Below are 20,035 nucleotides of genomic sequence, written 5' to 3' on the forward strand. Positions count from 1 at the left end.
GTCCGCTCCACTTGCTATCAAATCTTCAATCTCTTTCTCTTCGCCTTCCTCCGCTTCTAAGTTTTGGTTGCGTCGCTCCGATCTAATCCAATCGCGAAAGCACACTAGTACTTGCAAGCTAAAGCCGGATAATGAGTGTCTATGGTCGTCAATTTGTTGTCTTCCTTGGCTAAATGCGCTCTCCAAAGCCACGGTTGATACTTGAACCGTAAGGATATCTCGAGCCATTCTTGAGAGTATCGGATTACTTGCCTTGTACTTCTTCCACCATGCTAAGACATCCAAATCATCTAGTTCCTTGATATCCACATTTGGCTGCATCAAATAAAAGTTATATTCATCAAAGTTTGCATTACAAGAAGGAGTTGGATGTGAATGTAAAACTTTTAAATGCGACAAACCTGACAAGCCCTTTTTGTTACTTTGAGAAGTAGTAGGACGTGGAGCAACGGGTGTAGCATGTTCTTCCAAATTAGAATAATGAGTAAAAACTTTTCTAAACTCGGCATCAATAGCGTGTTCGGCTTCAGCTAAAGATGGTTGAACTCCCTCTTCAATTTCTAAAAATGTATAAATTTGATTAACCAATGCTTTAGTATAAGACACTTTTAAACAAGGATTTAAAAGAGAACCCAATATAAATAAAGTTGGGATGGAAAAAAATACTTCTTAAATTTTGTTGTCATATCAAAAATAGCCGCTTGATAACCGGGTTTATATTTATACTCTTGTAAAACTCTAGCTATTTCCGCTAAGTAGGCTAAAATTTCGGTTACCGTGGGATAAAATTATTTAGAAAAAGCAAGAGTTGCATTATAAAAATTTTCTAAGAGTTCAATACATTCCTTAACATCTTCCCAATGCGTAAAATTTAACCAATCATCATTATTAATATTATATTTGTTGTGAACTTGTTGTATGGGAATCCTATACTCATATGCTTGTTGTAGCATAATGTAAGTGTAGTTCCACCTAGTCTCAATTTCTACTTGAATTTTTCTAGGTCTAAGGTTATTTTCCACACAACAATTCTTAAAATTTCTAAGTCTTCCCCTATTAGCATTACAAAAAAGAAACGCAACCGCCTCTCTAACTTTTTGAATAGAATCGTCAAAACACACAAGATCATCTTTAACAATTAAGTTTAAAATGTGACAACTACATCTCACATGAAAAATATTTTTTAGAGGAGGGTTTAATTCTCTTTTTAAAAGACCAATCGCCTTTGTATTATTAGAAGCATTATCTAAAGCAATATAAAGTGTTTTTCTATAAATGTTAAAAAATCTCATAATAGTAGACATTGAATCCGCTAAAAATTTTCCATCGTGACAACATTTCCCTTCATCATATAAAAGAGCTATAATTCCTTTTTGCATAACCCAATTATCATCAACCCAATGACATGTAATAGCAAAAAAATCTAACTTGTTAAGACTAAGACCCAAATCAGTGGTAAGAGAAACATTACAATTTAAAGAATTAAATACATGGCACAAATAAAATCTATATTTTTTATACAAATTTATAACATCCGCTCTACAAGTACTTCTAGGAATACCCTCAAATAACGGATTATAACAACGTTGAATGTAAGTAACAAACCCCAAACCCGAAGGAAGGGGAAATGGTAAGCAATCATAAGCTACCATTTTAGCTATTTCTACACGCTCTTTTTTCTTGTCATACTTAAAAATTTTATCGGTTCGTGGGTCTATCGTCATTTGAATACCCCCATTTGAACCCGTTTGCTCTCCCCAAACATCTATATGTTTCTTTCTCATATGACCATTTAGTGTACCTGTTCCACCATCCTTACTAGTTTCTTGCCTAAAAGCAAATACTTGTTTACATATGTTACATTTAACTGTTTGGATTTCCTTATCCTTAGTCATAAAATTTCAAATTTTAGCGGTTGACTTACGAGTTCTAGGCGGTTTATCTTGTTTATGTGATTGTGCAGGACTTGTATCTCCTATGGAATTTTTGGGGGCTTGTGTTTCATCATCATCATCATCAATTTCATTAAAAGTGTCGGTATAATGTTGTTGCATTGCCTCATGACCTAAAAGTGGATTATTTCCACCAACATCAATACCTAAATTAAGTGTTTTTTCCACAAATGTTTCCTCATTAAACCCACCCCTAACAATATCACTACTACCGGCACCACGTCTAAATCTCTTCGCCATTATTAAAGAATTAATTTAAATCACACTCAAATAAATCACAAGAAAATAAATTGCAACAAATTAAATTGCTAAAACTAAATTGCGTAAATTAAATTGCGAAAAATAAAGATAGAGTTGGAACGAAGATACCAAATTGCCGGACTAATTTCCAACAAAGTGAAGGCGGCTAGAATTGCAAATCCACCAAAGCTACTTTGATTATTGCAAAATCACTCAACTCCACCAACAATATTATAATTGCAAAATTAATAATTGAAACTATAATAAGACTTTATAATATTTAATTGAGAGAAATTTAAAGTGGTTGATTGTTGCAAAGTAACTATAATTGAGAGATTGAGAGAAAGAGAAGAGTGAATTGGTGTGGATTAAAATGGAAATAAAGAGGGGTTTATATAAGGGTGGGGGATGGATTAAAGTGTTAAAAAAAAGTTTGGGGGGTTGGTGGGGGGGGGGGGGGCCAAAATATGGGTTTGGGACCTTTTGGCAACTATTATTTTGCAAATGGACCGTTGGCAATTCAACAAAGTTGTTCAACGTTAAACTCATTTATTTAAAAAAATAAATAAATTAATTCCATCTGGTTTTTCTTTCTTTTTTACCGTCCGGTTCAATTTCTGGTTTCGGTTAAAAAAAATTGAAACCAGACCGGTATATAATAACCGGTTAACCGGTTCAACCGGTTTCGATTATACCGATCAGGTTACCGGTTTGAACCGGTTAACCCGAACCGGTTGACGGGTTTATATCCACCTGATGAGCGACCAATCACTTTCAATTTTCAAAATTTATTCACTTATCACATGGGCTGAAATTTTACACCCCTCTGAAATTTTCTCGTCAAAGCTGTATAATCCCATCCTAATACTTCTCTTTTTCTTCTAAATTTTACACCTTCTACAAGGTTGTTACATGATTCTTTGTGTTGAATTGACTACTCTCTCCGGATCAAAATGAGTGTTCACTTAAATTTTATTTTTTTAGTTAAAAAAGAGTATTCAGTTGCCAAATAAAAAAAGAGCTCCACTTAGCACCAGACAAAAATATATAATTTAATTAAATTAATAGGTGTTGAGTTGGTACTCCCATCACAGCCGTGAAGCCATGAAAGCTTTATAAAAGTTGCCCATCAGATTCTAATATGTGTTTTAAATTTCCTTCATTTTTTCAGTTTCTTTTTGCTTAGAGTTTTTTTTTGGAACCAGAAGAGCCATTGAGAGAGGAGTGAGAGAGCTTTGTAATGGGGAATCAGGTGAAATTTCCAGGTATAAGTGAGGAATTGCAGAAGATATTAGATGCAGATATGGACAACGTGGAGGCCAGGCGTCGTGCTAGGGAGGCATTTAAAGATATTCAGCTCTCAATTGATCATATCTTATTCAAGGTATAATGTCTTGATCTTGCTTTGTCATTGTTAATATAATACTTAGAAAGAAGGAAAAAAAAAAAAAAAAGAGATAGGCGTTAGCTTCGAAGTTCGGATTTTTATTGCGTATTGCTAAAGTGTGCGACCATCTTATCTAAAAGCTTAAGCTATAAGATCACAATTTGAACTCATATCACCGACTGCAATGTTTTCTCAAAGGGGTATGGTCTATGGTGCAAACTGCAAAGGGACTGAAGTATTTGTGTGGGATTCTAAATAGATAAAAGGGGAAAGGGTCAAAAGTACCCCTTTACTTTGGGAAAAGGGCTAAAAATATCCTCCGTAACAAATTTGGGTCAAAAATACCCCTCCCGTCACGAAAGTTTTCAAATATACCCCTGTCTTAACGAAAATTCCCAAAATAATCCGATTTTATTTTAAAACCCGCTTTATTTAAACCCGACCCGACTAAATAAAAAACTCATATGGGTTACTTGCTCCTGTGCCTAGTGGCTCCAGATGTAGGACTCAGGAACAAGTTGGTTGTATATGGGCTTTTTTATGTAGTTGGGTCGGGTTTAAATGGAGGGGGTTTAAAAATAAAATCGGGTTATTTTGGGGATTTCCGTTAAGACAGGGGTATATTTGAAAACTTTAATGACGGGAGGGGTATTTTGACCCAAATTTGTAACGGAGAATATTTTTAGCCCTTTTCCCAAAGTAGTGGGGCATTTTTGACCCTTTTCCCTAAATAAAATGGTTCTTGCTCAATAGACTGCAAATAATGTTCTACCTTTACAGTGCATTTGGAATATATGGAGTTTTATTCCATGAAATGTTTTACCCTGAAAATTTATTTTTCTTGAATCATTTTCCAGTGTTTAATTGGATACTATAAAATTTGGTGATATATGGTAATTTTGCAAGGTGTAGGATCAGGTATGAGAATAGTGTTTTGACATAATTTTGAATAATAAAGGTTGATAGAGAAACCATTAGTCGAAAAAAGTGACATGCAGTAAGATTTAGGATATTTGTTAAGGAAAATAACTGGACATTTGTGGAAAGGACATTTGTCACTTGTATATTCTTGTAAAGTAAGCAATTATCTGGTTAAAATTGTTTTGTTTACGTCATCTTTGCGAAAGTACCTTCTACTATAAGCTTGTTATGTCGTCTTCGTAAATATTTTGGAAGCGTTGACAGTTAAGACTTGTATACATATTTAAGTTTTAACCTTTGTCGTCTACTCTCATGGATGAACATGCCCAAACGCGCGTGATATCCGTTGTGTGGAAGTAATGCGTTTCATACTGATCTTTTAAGGTACTTTAATGATTGCTTCTATCTTTGCACCAGGTGCCACGTGCTGGATTGAAGATGGAGGAGGTAACGCTTATGCTCGTTTCCTTCTGGATTGAAGATGGAGGAGGTAACGCTTATGCTCTTTTCCTTTTTTTTTTTTTTCTAATGTTGTTGGAAACGTGTCGATGCCTTATTGCCTAATTTTCCTTGCTAAAACAGCCAATCTTGTGCATCATTAGCTTGTCATGTACTTTGCAGTGCAACAAGTTATTGATTGGCCTTCTTCCTAATTTTCCTTTTCAAATGAAAGACGACGTTAATAGCCCATTAAAAAGAGAGGAGATTGAGCTATCGTGAGAATTTTTTACTGGGCTCTGCAGTTTTAGGAAATGCTATTTGCTTCACTTCTTATTTGGTGAATTGAGATCTAGCGTTTGAATGATAGGATACCATTAGAAGAACTAAATTGGGATTTAATTTCCTTATCACGTCCACTTTTAACTGTCAACCTTATATTTTGATTGTAAGACAATTTCATACTCAAGGGGAGGTGAAATGCTTGGTTCATAAGATTATACACTCCAAATGTATTACATATTATCAGTAACGTAGACGCTCTTATATATCACATTCATTAAATTTATCGCAAGTGACAAAGAGGATTGTTAGAGAAAGATGACTTGGTCCCTCAAGGATGCTTTTGATATTAGTCTTTTTTAGCATATACATTCATATCTCGCATATGCTATTGGCATTTGGATGTTATAGCCATAATTTGATGTGATTTACATTGTATAATTTTTTGCCATTCCATGGCACAGTCTTATGACGTTAATTCTCGAGGGCTGGAAATCTTCTCCAAAAGTTGGCTTCCAGAGACGCATCCAAAAGCAGTTGTCTACTTTTGTCATGGTTATGGAGATACATGCACTTTTTTAGCCGAAGGTTTGTGGCTTGCAAAAACATTTGAAGTTTTACACAAGTTATTTATTTTTTTATTTTTTATTAAAAGGAAAAAATTGTAAAAACTGTCCTTACATGTAGGCATTGCAAGGAAATTAGCATCTTTTGGTTATGGAGTTGTTGCAGTGGATTACCCCATTTTTGGGCTTTCAGAAGGTCTTCATGGTTATATACCAAGTTTTGACAAGCTGGTTGACGATGTCATTGAGCATTAATCAAAAGTTACAGGTATGAGTGAATTGGCTGAGAACCTAGTTCATCATTAAGTGGATTCTTCTGAGAGGGTCAAGACACAAATAATATTAGAAATTGGATTCAAAATATCTTACATGTGAAGGTGTGACTCTTTGAGCTTAAGTTTTCATTTCCTTATTTTTCTATAGATCATAGCTCAGCCAAAGATGTTTTAGATCTGGCTGATTAAGCGTTTCGACACGTCTTAAACCGGAGGATAGCTGTTAGCTTTTGTCTTCTGCTGCATTAGTGAAGTCTGACATTACTTTTGGAACCCTTCTGTACATGTGAAGCACCATCTATTATTCATATATGTAATTCTTAATGATTACATGTCAGAAGAATTATCAAACTCTGACCACCATAATACTTGCGGCAGAGGCGTATGAATCTAACAAGCTAATTTATATATAAAAGTTTCTGAGAGTATTAGTCAAGTGTCTCCTCTACATATATGCCAATAGACACTTCCTCAGCTCATTTTCTTAGTCCTAGCTTGACGAGGACAAACTATAAGGGTAAAGTTAAAACTGTTTAGTTGTCAAGAGAAGTCTGTCATACCTTTTAATAACTTTTAGATTCTATAATCTAAAAAAATCTAATGTAACTGGTGAAGCAGATAACTTTAAAATCAGCAAAAAGTGAAAGGGAGAAAGCTTCCATTTACAGTAAGCAGAGATTATTGGGGGGCAGTTAAATTTGGTCAGCTGAGTGACCAAAATAATGTTTGCGAGCTTGTGAAGCATAGGGTATGGGTGACCTTATTTATACCTGGCCGCTATTACCCACATAGAAGCTTTGTCATCTGTGAACTGCAGAGTGGTAGATGTTAAATAGAATATATACATGTTTCATGCCAGAAAAATCCGTGTCCTGCATAAGATAAAAACGTAAAATATATCATTGTAAAGCAATGTTGGTACTTTGACTAGAATCTAGCAAGAAAATCCTGAACCTGATGACTTGGCATTGAATGTCATAGCATTTTCTTGCTCGTTTTGACACTCTACTGGAAAACATATTGACAGCTGATATTTGGTTGCGGAAAAGCCAGAGTTCCGAAATCTACCTAGCTTCCTATCTGGGGAATCCATGGGTGGGAGCAATAGCTTTGAAGGTGCAACACATGCAACCTAATGCTTTGAACGGTGCTGTCGTGTTGCACCTATGTGCAAAGTATATTTCTGGAAATGCTTCTCAAGTCTTACTGATGCTTCTGGTCTCTGATTCATATAGAGTGATGACCGATCTGTTATATAGACTGCAGAAAACATGGTTCACCATGGTTAGTAACAAAAATCTTAACTGGCATCGCTAAGCTTCTTCCAACACAGAAGCTAGTTCCAACACAGGATTTAGGTGAGTTGCCACTTGGCAGTCAGAGATGCAAAGAAGAGAGAAATGGTACGTATGTCTTTGTTTTCTGTGTTAAATCAAGAAATGATAGATTTTAGGAGATCAGGAAAGTGATGGTTAGGGGCTTATAGTGTTTGTGCCATGAATGCCGCCATTACCTCTCTCATTTGCATCAAGTGATATTCAATGGCTTCTAGTAGGGATATCTTGATTTATTGGAAATAATAATGAAATACGGCCAGTGGCAGATCCAGGATGTTCACTGAGGGGGTTCGAAAAATAAAAATATAGTGCCTGAGATTTGAACTTGGAACCCCAAGGTGAATTTTGAATTCCCTAAACCATTGAACCAAACATCTACTCTTGTGTTTAAGGTATTCAACATCTATATATGTACATAAAAAAAAAATACCTTTATATATATGGTGTAATTGTTTGCCGAGGGTGTTACACCCTCCCCGGGCCCTAGATCCGCCCCTGCATACAACACCCAAGGATGTAGCCTAGAGGTCAATGAAGTGGGGCGAGAACCATGAGGTCTCAAGTTCAAATCCCAGCAGAGACAAAAAAACTAGGTTACTTCTTCTCATCTATCCTAGCCTTGGCGGATAGAGTTACCTAGTACCTGTTCCTGGTGGGAGGTGGGAGGTGGGAGGTGGGAGGTGGGAGGTGGGAGGTGGCAGGTATCTCGTGGATTTAGTCGAGATGCGCGCAAGTTGACCGGAACACCACGGTTATTCAAAAAATAATAATGACATGCACACACACAAACACGAGGTGATGTCTTCCGTCTGTCCTAGCCTTGGTAGACAGAGTTACCTAGTGCTTGTTGTTGGTGAAAGGTGGCAGGTATCCCGTGGATTTAGTCGAGGTGCGTGCAAGCTGGCTGGGACACCACGGTTATCAAACTAATAATAATGATGATGACATGCCCACACACCCCTGCTTGAACATGTATGTACTATCCCTAGTTTTCTCATATAAGATGCAATCTGTTTCTTCTGTGTGCAGATTGTCTATAATATCATCTCTTACAAACGTAAACCTTGTTTACAGACCGTCCTGGAGTTACTGAATGCTATAAAAGAGATTCAACTTTTCTTTAATTAGCGTAAAATTTCATCACCATATTAACTGTTTAAAGTTTGATATGTGAATCTTTCGCATTTATGGAGTTGCTCCATGCAGAGTTTACCTTCCTGTGTAACTATTTTAATGAGTTTCCAATGATTTCTTGATATTAAAACCTTTTTTTTTTTTTTTTTTTTTTTTTTTTTGACCTTGTAATTCATTCTTGCTGGTGTATCATCTTTTGCTCTTGTAGTTTAGGAAACACTTGTACTCATTTACCTTGACATATAGCGCCGCCAACTATCTATAAGATGAACTTGCAGAACTTTCTTTCTTCAAAAGAACAATACTTCGGATGGGTGATAAAAGCAAGAGTGTACTCGCGGGAACATTAACTTATGCTAATCCTTCCCAAAAAAGGATGTCAAATGCCTCATATAAACTCCATTTCGTGCGCTTTATCTTGTGATGCTCTCCTCGCTTAGTTTTTTCCTGCTTTACTGGAACCGTAGCAAAAGAAAACCAGATATTAGTTATATCAAATTTTGTCTCCGGGAGGTTAGTTTTCTGAAATTACCTTAATCTCTTTACAAAAGTTGACCCTGGACCCAAAAAAATCTTCCCGCTATCACTTCTGAGGACTGACTGATGTAGGAAAGCGTTAACTTCGCTAGAATTTGATTCTTTCCTGAAAAGACTTCCCCTAAAGCAATTCTTTTACCTTGCTGACTTAAACTTTGAAGGAGTGCTATGGGATGTGTTATCCAACGGAAAAATACCTAACAATGGGAAAGACACGTTTCATAGAATGGTTCTGCAATCACTAATATTTAATGGGAGGGACTAGGAGGTTTCAAATGAAGGGAAGCACCACGTGATTAGCTTTTACTCTAAAACACAACGCAAAAGATCTATATAGGCTATACCAACTAGTTGGATTTTAGTTGTCTGCGTAAGCATTAGTTTAAGATTTAGAGAAGCCTTGAATTTGTTTTAAAATTTTGACTCTCAAAATCCAAACAGTGCCGCCTTCTGGGTTGAGCTCGTCGCACGGGGCTTGTCTAGTGTGGGTTATATCTTCTGTGTGGTTTGCGGGCTATTACATAGGAGCAGGGTTTACCCCTGTGCGCACCCGAAGGGTAGCGGCTGCGGGTTCCCTTGTCATAAAAAAAAAAATCCAAACAGCTCCACATAAATTGGGACAAACGGACTATATGATTCACTGGCAGTGTAATATTTTTATGTTATGTGATCATATTTACCTGTTGTAACAGGTAATCCGTCCTACATTGTTTTCAAAATTATGAATCTCTCATTTTATTGAAGATTACCTATAGATATCTTAAGAATGATATGATGGTATAAAATAAAAATATTTACACTATTTGATCCATGGAAGCATCCACTAATGCTTGTATTAGGGTAGATTGTCTACATTACACCCCTCGGGGTGCGGCCTTTCTCCGGACCTGATAATGCGGGATGCCCATTTCTCTTTTGCTGGTGTATGTAAGTTAACTAAACATCCATTTTACATTACATAATTTTTCTAAGTTCTGAATCTCATCTTCTCTATCCATGCCTTACTTTACGTTGCCCCTCGATTTCTTATACTAGCTTTTCATTAGTCCAGTTTCAGGAGAAACAGAAACTGAGAAAGCTTATTGGTTTTCATTAACTAATCTTATTGTCAAATTTGGGAGGAAGTAACGACACCTAGACAAAATTGTCTAAATTTCATGCAAAATCAAACACCTGCTATTCTGGCGAAATTCTACAAACTTAAGACACTCCCTTTTTTATTTACTTGATAGTACAACATACACTTACATGTAACTGAACTTCATGCATATATATAGACTTACATAGACTTTTAGTACATGACGCAAAAAGAAAAACAGCTTAGACAGAAATAAAATAAAACACACAACAGTCTGCTCTTAGTAGCAGTTTCATTTCAAAGGGGGAAATTTATGATCATTAAGTATCATTTATAATAAAAGTGCAGGTACTCTTCATAACTATATGGGGACCAAAGCCACTCCATTATCTGATAATCCCTATTGTTATTAGCACCTGAAACTGGTGGTCCCTCCACAAGGTTCTCTTCTGGAGGAGGTATCTCCATCCAGTTCTCCAATTCCAAAAGTTGTTCAGTTGTGGGCTCTGGACAAATAAATCCCGGCTTCTCATTATTCATTTCCAGTTCTTCTTCAGGAAAAAAGTCAGAAAACATAGCATCAAAATACACGCTAGTTTTCTTAAAATTGAAGTCATCTTCGCCTAGTTGTATTATCAGCCCCAGTTCCTCGTAATCCTTCACATCTAATGGAATTTCCTCAAACTCTCCAACATTTTTCGACCTTTTGACTTCCTCGTCATTTTTCACCGCTACTTTCACCTCATCACCCTCGTTAAGAGACCCCATGACGGAAAAATAAAATGGACAAGAAAACAAAAAAAGATCAAAAGAAGAAGAAGTTTTTTTTTTTTTTTTTTTTTGTGCTTCGATAGAGTGAGGAGAGAGTGAATATATAGTGAGGAGAGCAACGTTATCGTTTTTGGATTATATGCCTGCATGCATGAGTCATCGCATAATCACACAAGCAATTAATGTGGTGTTTGTTTTTTCTCATACAAATTAAAAAGGGAGATTAAAGAGAAGTAATCTTGAGTTTTTTCACTGATATTAATCTGATTACATGTATTAATAAGTGGTTGGTAGTTTAGATTTATAGCAGAATTAATAATTTGAAAGATCACAGTAATTGAACTGGAACAAAGAGGCAGCTCCCGAACCACCTCTTGTCCGTTACAAGAATCAAGTATTATGCATTAAATTCAATGAAGGGTTGTTTAAAATTTACTACTAAAAAGTAAAGGTAGTTCAGATAAGATTAGTTGAGTGTGACTTCTATGATAATGCATAAACATTCAAGATAACTACAGTATAATTAATGTGGGATTAGCTAGTAACCTGATAAATAAGATAAATTACATCTGTTATGATGGATTGAAATAAATACTAATTATAGTATCACTCAGAGTGTGGCCTTGTGCTTAATGAAGTGGACTGAACAATGAGGTCTAAGGTTCATTTTCCAACGGAAGCAATGGACTACTCCCTTTGTACCAAAATATTTGTCACGTTTCGCTTCTTAAGAGTCACAGTACGTGAACTTTGACTAACATTTTAAGATGTAATTTTCACCACATTGATTTGAGAAAAATTGCAACATATGGTACTTTTTGTATAGTTTTTGAATATCTAAATTTTAATTGCAAAATATTAAATTCATGTAATCTAATTTAGCTACAAGAATTAGTCGAATTGACTCTCAAAAGTGAAATGTGACAACTGTTGTGGGACGGAGGGAGTAGGTTATTTCTTCTCGTTTGTCCAAGTTTTTGTGGACAGAGTTACCCGGTACCTACGCTAGTGAGAGGTAGCAGATGCCCCGTAGAATTAGTCAAGGTGCGAACAAGCTAACCCAAACATCTGTATTATAATATCAGTGTATATAAGTTAAATCCTAAATATATTGGGTTGTTTAAATTGTTAGATGTTAGAAGAAGAAAAATAATTCATTTTTATATTTATGGTCATATACCGGAAAGGAGGATAGCCCATAGCATTTAAACCTGTAACCCCAACCGGAGAAAAGTTAGAAGTCTCCAAAAAAACACCGACCAATTTTTTGTCACCTGTATGAATTTTGTAATGTGTAAACTTGCTTCTATTTCTTTTTGGTGTTTTGCTAGTTTTAGAGCTCAGGTTATGCATGTATTACACATGTTCAGTAGGTTCTAGAATGCCAAGTATGTGTCAGTTTTATTCAGAACTTTCCAAGAAATAACAGTTCAGTTTGGTGGTTCTGTAGTTAGCATGGCGTAAGTCTTTTTGATTTTTCTTCACTGAAATACAAGGAGATAATCAAGATAGGGTGGCGGTGTTGATGCCAGTTATGTATGTGTTGTTTACTTGATCCATTGTTTTGTGTTGTAGAAATTAAAGTTGCAAGCGAGGTTGTCGGAACCTTCAGCAACACAACTTAGATGATTTTTTTTTTTTTGTAAATGAAACACAAAACTAAACTCAAGGAAAGTTTATGAAAGCAATTTCATTCAAGGAAGGAAGGTTGGTCAATAAGCATCTCCTTGAGTGTGGAAAAGCATTAGAAATCCTAATATTTGGCCTGAGCCATTTCTTTTTCTGTTCCCGTCCCCCGGCATTAGCGCTTCGCTTTTGATTTTCCGAAAGAATTAACTTACGTCTCCCTTTTTCATTGATTTTTGGGGGGGGGGGGGGGGGGGGGCGGAAAGGAACCTAAAGAGCGACGAGAAACCTATATGCTTGGTGGGTAAAATGAAAACTAAAACATCCACATACAAAAAGGAAACATATTCCACTCTGTACAATATTATTACATATTTTCAAATTCTCAAAATTTGTGAAGAACCACTCGAGCGCATTTATGGAAGGCAATAAACAAAATTGATGAACTATCGACCCCCTTACATAAAAAATTGCTTAAGATAGAGATACTTGCTTAATAAATATACAAGAAAATTGAAAACTTTACTCTATTGCTAGTTAATGTCCAAAATTTCCATCTTCCCTTTTTCTTTTCTAGTAAAAAGTTCTTCTTTATTGAACATCTTTATAGTCAAATTTCCATATTGAATGTTCAAACTGTAGCAACCAGACTAGAGTTTTGGCAATCAAAGCCTTCAACTCTAGCTGGTGCTTTAGTTTGCCCAAGTATATGTGTTGCCCTTGCAGATGACCTTCCTTTACAACTTGATGATGGAGAAGGTGAAGCTGATGTCGATGGACTTGATGATGATAAACAGGTTAATTGCTTTCCATAATTTGCAAAGTACACATCATGAATCAATGGATTCATCGCTTGGCTAGGCGGTGACCCATTAAAAAAAGGAGGGGATGATGACAAGAGGGATGCTGATCGCATTATTATACCATCCTGTTAAACCACATATAGAAACATAGATGATCAATTTCAGCAAGAGGATTTTATATTTAGAGCTTAAGTTAATACGCTAACAGTGTAAAAGAAATTTAAACCATCAGTGTAATTCATTACACCGTCATTGAATATAAGTTAAATCTCTTTATGCTTGCGTTATGTAACAGAAGCAACATTTGAAGCAGTGGTTCGGGAAAAAAAACCAGCGGGATAAGTGTACTAGTGTAGATTGTAGAAAGGACAGAAAAGGTAAATGGAACAGTAAGTAAACAGATGATGTTATTGAGGACAAAAGGGGTACTTAAAAACAACTTCTATATTTCGATTTACTTATGATTTACCCAGATTTACTCCACTCCACGATGTATAGATGTTTACCCTAGATCCGAGCACTACTTCGAGACAGTGCAAACTGATTAGCTTAGACTGAAAGTTTTATACCCTGACCCTTATTTAAGAAAAAGGATTTATGCACTAATGGTTAAACTACACTGATCATTTAAAAGAAAAATGACACCGTGAGTGTTTATAACTTATATGCATTAACTTAAGCATCAAAGCTAGTTTGCAGAAACCACGGTATGCAGTTTGCAGCACTTCACTGATATAGTAGAGACTAGATTCATGACCTTAGCTCGTAATCCGTACATATATATGCCACTCAAAGTTAAATAGAAGCTTCGTTGTTGAGATTTCTGATGTTTTATACTGTTCTTGCACGTGTAAGATTGCATCTAGCTTGAAATCAACAACCTTTGGCAGATGAAAATGTTGATTTCCACATTGACAATTACTTATAACTGCAACTATATCCCTCATATAAGGTAGCAGAGAGGTTCCAAATCTTACCAAAACTCTCATTTCATCTACATTTCCCCTCCCACATGGAAATGGCTAATCCAAATTTTATACCACAAGGTATATCATTCAAACCCTGAAAATTTCGGTGAACTTATCATTGGCGCAATAATATGAAAATCTTTCCTTTTTTGGGGGGCAATAAGTATGTGTGATCATCCCTATTAATGAATGGAGATGAAGGCAACAAACAAAGAGTTTTGAAATGCAATTTGCTGAGGCCAGAAATAAAGAATCACACCCCTCTGAAATTTTCTCGTCAAAGCTGTATATTCCCATCCCAATACTTCTCTTTTTCTTCTAAATTTTACACCTTCTACAAGTTTGTTACATCATAGCTGTGCAGCCATGAAAGCTTTATAAAAGTCACCCATCAGATTCTAATATGTGTATTAAATTTCCTTCATCTTTTCAGTTTCTTTTTGACTAGAGGATTTTTTTTTTTTTTTTTGGGAACCAGAAGGGCCATTTGAGAGAGGAGTGAGAGAGCTTTGTAATGGGGAATCAGGCGAAGTTTCCATGAATAAGTGAGGAATTGCAGAAGATATTAGATGCAGATATGGAAAACGTGGAGGCCAGGCGTCGTGCTAGGGAGGCTTTTAAAGATATTCAGCTCTCAATTGATCATATCTTATTCAAGGTATAATGTCTTGATCTTGCTTTGTCATTGTTAATATAATACTTAGAAAAAAAAAAGATAGACTTTTAGCATCGAAGTTTGGATTTTTGTTGCATATTCTTGAAGTGTGCAACTATCTCGTCTAAAAGCTTAAGCTATCAGACACACTTTTATTTACGTAATTATATTCTCAACACATATAACCAACTGACTGCAATATTTTCTCAATGGGGTATGGTCTATGGTGCAAACTGCAAAGGGACTGAAGTATTTGTGTGGGATACTAAATAAATAAAACGGTTCTTGTTCAATAGACTGCAAATTTGTGTAATGTTCTACCTTTAAGGTGCATTTGGTATGGAGTTTTATGCCATGAAATGTTTTACCCTGAAAATTTTCATTTTCTTGAATCATTTTCCAGTGTAGGATAAGGTATGAGCATAGTGTTTTGACATAATTTTGGTTATTAAAGATTGATAAATAAAAACCCATTATGGAAGTAAGTGACAATGTGAATGGAGTAAGAATTGAGTTAAAAGCTTATATGATCACTCAACTTTGGGTATTGGCCACCATAGTCACTCAACTATATTTTTGTCTTCCAAAAGTCACTCTACTTTGGGTAAGTGGCCTCTATAGTCACTCAACTTTGTTTGGTCTCCCAAAAGTCACCTACTTTGGGTAATTGGCCTCCATAGTCACTCAACTTTGAGTAATTGTCCTCCATAGTCATTTTTAACTGGTAATATAATTTCCGGTACATATTTAATGACGTGGCAGTTATAAATTTTTTATAAGAAAATCTTTAAAAAATAAAACTAATAATTAAATTTATTTATTTAGGATTCAATTCATCCATATAATATTATAATTTAGGATATTATTCATCATTAATACATAAAAATAATGAACTTAGAAAATGTATCTCAAGTAATACTGCAAGGCATAAATAATAATAAAAACTTATTATAAGGAGAAAAGCCTAACTATTTAGGCCAATTACCCAAAGTTGAGTGATCATATAAGCTTTTAACTCAGTAAGAATTAGGATATATGTAAAGGAAAATTACTTCTACCAATAAGTGAGTGAAGTCATTTCCGCTCTTGGTGGAAGTGGAGAAAATATTTTCCAGAATTTAAGATAAACTAAACAATAAGGAAAGATTTTGAAGGGAAATGCTTTCAGACATACTGAACAAACCACCTCATATAATCCACAGGCAGATTTAACAATAAAGCAGTTGGAGTGGTAATAACAGTATCCATATCTTTCGTGGATTTGCTTATTTGGCGGGGAGTTATCGTTAGTAGATCATCTCGATGGAAGAGATTCTAGAAGTTCTCTATCAAGTGTGAATTCACTTCGGACCACTGTTAGCAGTTCAAGGGCATTTCAAGAGATCATTCCCTTTTCTGTCGATTAGTTGTCACACTACATTAATGTCACACTTTCCCTAAATCCAGGCAGAAACTTATTTGCCGCTTTAAAAAACTGAAAAAACAGTTAACAAAATTGGCTTTTTGCATATTACATCAGATTGGGTAGCTATTAATTCTGCTCGTCAATCATCATTCGGTTCCTGAAAAGGTGAAAGGACATTTGTCACTTGTACATTCTCATAAAGTAAGCATTTATCCGGGTAAAATTATTTTATTGTACGTCATTTTTAATGTACCTTCTATTGTAAGCTTGTTATGTCTTCTTCGTAATGATTGTTATAATTTTTGGAAGCGTTGACAGTTGAGACATGCATACGTATTTTACCTTTGTCGTCTACTGTAATGGAGGAATGTGCCCAAACGGTTGTGATATCCTTTGTGGAAGTAACACGTTTCTTGCTCATCTTTTATGTTCTTTTAATGATTGCTTCTTCCATCTTTGTACGTCATCTTTGCGAATGTACCTTCTACTTTAAGTGAGTTATGTCGTCTTCGTAAAGATTGTTATAGCTTTTGGCAGCATTGACGGTTGAGACTTGTATATATATTTTACCTTTGTCGTTGTGCCCAAACGAGCAGGATATCCTACGTGGAAGTAACGTGTTCGTACTGATTTTTTATGTTCTTTCAATGATTGCGTCTTCTATCTTTGCACCAGGTGCCACATGCTGGATTGAAGATGGAGGTGGTAAAGCGTATGCTTTTATTTCCTTTTCTCTAATGTTGTTGGAGACGTGTCGATGTCTTATTGCATAATGTTCCTCGCTAAAGCAGCCTATCTTGTGCATCATTAGCTTGTCATGTACCTTGTAGTGCAGCCAGTTATAGATTGGCCTTCTTTCTAGTTTTCCTTTTCAAATGAGAGATGATTTTGAAAGCTCATAAAAATAAATAAATAGAAACAAAAACAGATGGGGCTCTGCAGTTTAAGTAAATGGTATTTGCTTCACTTCTTATTTGGTGAACTGAGATTTAGCATAGGAATGATAGGATTCCATCAGAAGAATTAAATAATTAAATTGGGATTTACCTCAACAAAAAAAAAAGAATTAAATTGGGATGTAGTTTCCTTATTTAACTGTCAACCTTTATTTTGATTATGAGAAATTTTCGTCCTCATATTGGGAGGTGAAATGCTTGGTTGATTATAAGCTCCAAAATTTATTACATATTATCAGTAATATAAACATTCCTTATAAATCATATTCATTAAAATTTCTTGCAAGTGACAAAGGGGATAGTTTGAGAAAGATGACTTGGTCCATCAAGGATGCTTTGAGTATTAGTGCTTTTCCCTTGCTCGTACTAAGGCAAAACGAGAAGAGTCTATTTTAGCGTTAAAATTATTGACATTTGGATGTTATAGCCATAATATTGATGCGATTCACATTGTAATTATTGACATTCAATTGCACAGTCTTGTAAGGTTAATTCTCGAGGGCTGGAAGGCTTCTCCAATAGTTGGCTTCCGGAGACACGTCCAAAAGCTGTTGTCTATTTTTGTCATGGTTATGGGGATACATGCACATTTTTAGCGGAAGGGTTGTGCCTTGCAAAAGCATTTGAAGTCTCAGACAAGCTAATCCTTTCTTTCTTCAAAACAAAACCAATTGTAAAAACTGTCCTTATATGTAGGCGTTGCAAGGAAATTAGCATATTTCGGTTATGCAGTAGTTGTGATGGATTCCCCTGGATTTGGTCTTTCAGAAGGTCTTCATGGTTATATACCAAGTTTTGACAAGCTGGCAGATGATGTCATTGAGCATTACTCGAAACTTAAAGGCATGACTCTCAATTGGATAATCAATTTCATCATCTTCATGGTTAAATGATTCTTCGGGGTCAAGGCACAAATAATATGTAGAAATTGGATTCAAAATATCTTACATGTGAAGGTGTGACCCATGTGAGCTTTAGTTTTCATTTCCTTTCTTTCTATGGAGCAGATAGCGCAGCTGAATATGTTTTAGATCTGGCTGATAAAAGGCTTAGGCCATGTCTTAAACTAGAGGATAGCTATTACTATTCTGCTGAATTTGTAAAGTCTAATGTTACTTTTGGAATTGTTCTGTACATGTGAAGACCATCTTAGTATTGTTCATTTATGAAACTCTTAATGTTTACAAATCAAAAGAAGTATCAAATTCTTATGAACCTAGTACTTGGGGTTGAGCTGTATGAAAATAACAAGCTAATCTATATGCAGAAATTTCTGAGAATAGTAGTCAAGTGTCTCCTCTTCATATATGCCAATCAGACACTCCCTCAGCTCATTTCTTAGTCTAAGTTTGATGGGAACAAAGTATGAAGGTAAATATTGTCAAGAGAAGTTTGTCCAGAATTGGATACAAAAGGTACCTTTTAATAAGTGTTAGATTTTATAAGAATCTAAGTAAATCTAATGTAACTTTTGAAGCAGATAACGTTAAATCAGCAAAAAGTGAGGAGAGAAAGTTACCAATTATAGCAAGCAGATATTATTGGGGTCAACCTAAAAGTGAAGTAAGATAATCTTTCTTTTGGGATGGAAATTTGTTTGAATGGTAAAATGAGGCCGACTAATGTTGGTCATCTGAGTGACCTAAATAATGTCCGTGAGCTTGTGAAGCGTAGGGTATGATTGAATTAATTCGAACTTGGCCACTATTTCCCTCGAAGAATCTCTGTCATCTCTGGGCTGCAGGGTGCTAGATAGCAAACAGAATATATATAACATGTTTCATGTTAAAAAAATCTGTGTCCTGCATTAGATAAAAAAATGTGAAATATTATCTATGTAAACTAGTTCTTTGTGGAAATGTTGGTTTTTGACTAGCATCAATCAAGAAAGGCCCGAACACAATGACTTGGCATAGAATGTCATATTATTTTCTTATTCTTCTCGACACTCTACTGGAGAAAGAGTTGACAGTTAACAGTTGGTTGTAGAAAAGCCAGAGTTCCGCAATCTACCAAGCTTCCTATTTGGGGAATCTTTGAAGGTGCACCAGAAGCAATCTAATGCTTGGAACGGTGCTGTTCTTGTTGCACCTATGTGTAAAGTATATCTCTGGAAATGCTTCTCAATCCTTACTCATGCCTCTGATTCATATGGAGTAATGACTGGTTTGTCATATAGATTGCAGATAACATGGTTCCCCCATCGTTAGTAACACAAATTTTAATTGGCGTCGCAAAGTTTCTTCCAACACAGAAGCTAGTACCAACACATGATTTTGGAGAGTTGGAGATGTCACGTCCTGTCGAATCACCTCCCCCAGTTCTTCCTAGTCTACCCTACCTCTCATAAAACTTGTCATAGCCAAAATCTCACACCTCCTAATTGGTGCCTCCGCACACCTCATCTTCACATGCCCGAACCACCTCAGCCTCACTTCCCCATCTTGTCCGCCACGGAAGCCACTCCCACCTTATCTTGTATAACTTCGTTCCTAATCCTGTCTCTCATAGTATGCCCACACATCTACTTGAGCATCGTCATCTCTGCTAGCTTCATCTTCTGAACATGGGCGTTCGTGACGGGCCAACACTCTGCCCCATACAATAGGACAGGTCTAACCACCACGCTGCAGCACTTATCTTTGAGCCTTGGCGACACCTGTTTATCACACAGTACCCGAACGTGAACCTCCATTCCATCCAC

The 20,035-nt window shown here is 35.9% G+C and overlaps 2 protein-coding genes across 15 annotated transcripts; both read left to right on the plus strand.

Annotated features, from left to right (window-relative positions):
- The first annotated feature begins 3,044 nt into the window (after positions 1-3,044).
- LOC132046641 (uncharacterized) lies at positions 3,045-6,053 on the plus strand. Its single transcript, XM_059437333.1, has 4 exons — positions 3,045-3,576; positions 4,918-4,990; positions 5,707-5,808; positions 5,908-6,053. The coding sequence occupies exons 1-4, from the start codon at positions 3,433-3,435 to the stop codon at positions 6,039-6,041; spliced, it is 453 nt and encodes a 150-aa protein (XP_059293316.1). The 5' UTR covers positions 3,045-3,432; the 3' UTR covers positions 6,042-6,053.
- Positions 6,054-7,098: 1,045 nt separating this feature from the next.
- On the plus strand, positions 7,099-18,546 carry LOC132046642 (uncharacterized). 14 transcript variants are annotated; one of them, XR_009412759.1, is made up of 6 exons: positions 7,099-7,236; positions 7,321-7,464; positions 8,100-13,341; positions 14,794-14,973; positions 16,972-17,080; positions 17,810-18,546. XR_009412759.1 is itself a non-coding variant. In XM_059437336.1 (5 exons), exons 3-5 carry the CDS (start codon positions 14,893-14,895, stop codon positions 18,128-18,130), a joined length of 432 nt encoding a protein of 143 aa, XP_059293319.1. In that variant the 5' UTR covers positions 7,105-7,464; positions 8,100-8,370; positions 14,794-14,892; the 3' UTR covers positions 18,131-18,546. The 14 variants fall into 14 exon arrangements, 5 of the variants coding, with proteins under 5 accessions (XP_059293319.1, XP_059293321.1, XP_059293318.1 ...); XR_009412760.1 differs by adding an exon at positions 16,173-16,576 and having other exon boundaries at positions 7,105-7,464; XR_009412756.1 differs by having other exon boundaries at positions 7,105-7,464.
- The last annotated feature ends 1,489 nt before the right edge of the window (positions 18,547-20,035 follow it).

The sequence above is a fragment of the Lycium ferocissimum genome, chromosome 2, assembly GCF_029784015.1.
Source record: "Lycium ferocissimum isolate CSIRO_LF1 chromosome 2, AGI_CSIRO_Lferr_CH_V1, whole genome shotgun sequence".
Taxonomy (NCBI): domain Eukaryota; kingdom Viridiplantae; phylum Streptophyta; class Magnoliopsida; order Solanales; family Solanaceae; genus Lycium; species Lycium ferocissimum.

Bases quoted from the DNA above. Each gene is read 5' to 3' on its own strand.
- LOC132046641 (XM_059437333.1), top strand. From the start codon at position 3,433: ATGGGGAATCAGGTGAAATTTCCAGGTATAAGTGAGGAATTGCAGAAG. The intron at 3,577-4,917 runs GTATAATGTCTT...TCTTTGCACCAG, and splicing joins TTGATCATATCTTATTCAAG to GTGCCACGTGCTGGATTGAA. The intron at 5,809-5,907 runs GTTTGTGGCTTG...CCTTACATGTAG, and splicing joins ATGCACTTTTTTAGCCGAAG to GCATTGCAAGGAAATTAGCA.
- LOC132046642 (XM_059437336.1), top strand. From the start codon at position 14,893: ATGGAAAACGTGGAGGCCAGGCGTCGTGCTAGGGAGGCTTTTAAAGAT. The intron at 14,974-17,050 runs GTATAATGTCTT...TCTTTGCACCAG, and splicing joins TTGATCATATCTTATTCAAG to GTGCCACATGCTGGATTGAA. The intron at 17,081-17,809 runs GTAAAGCGTATG...TCAATTGCACAG, and splicing joins CTGGATTGAAGATGGAGGTG to TCTTGTAAGGTTAATTCTCG.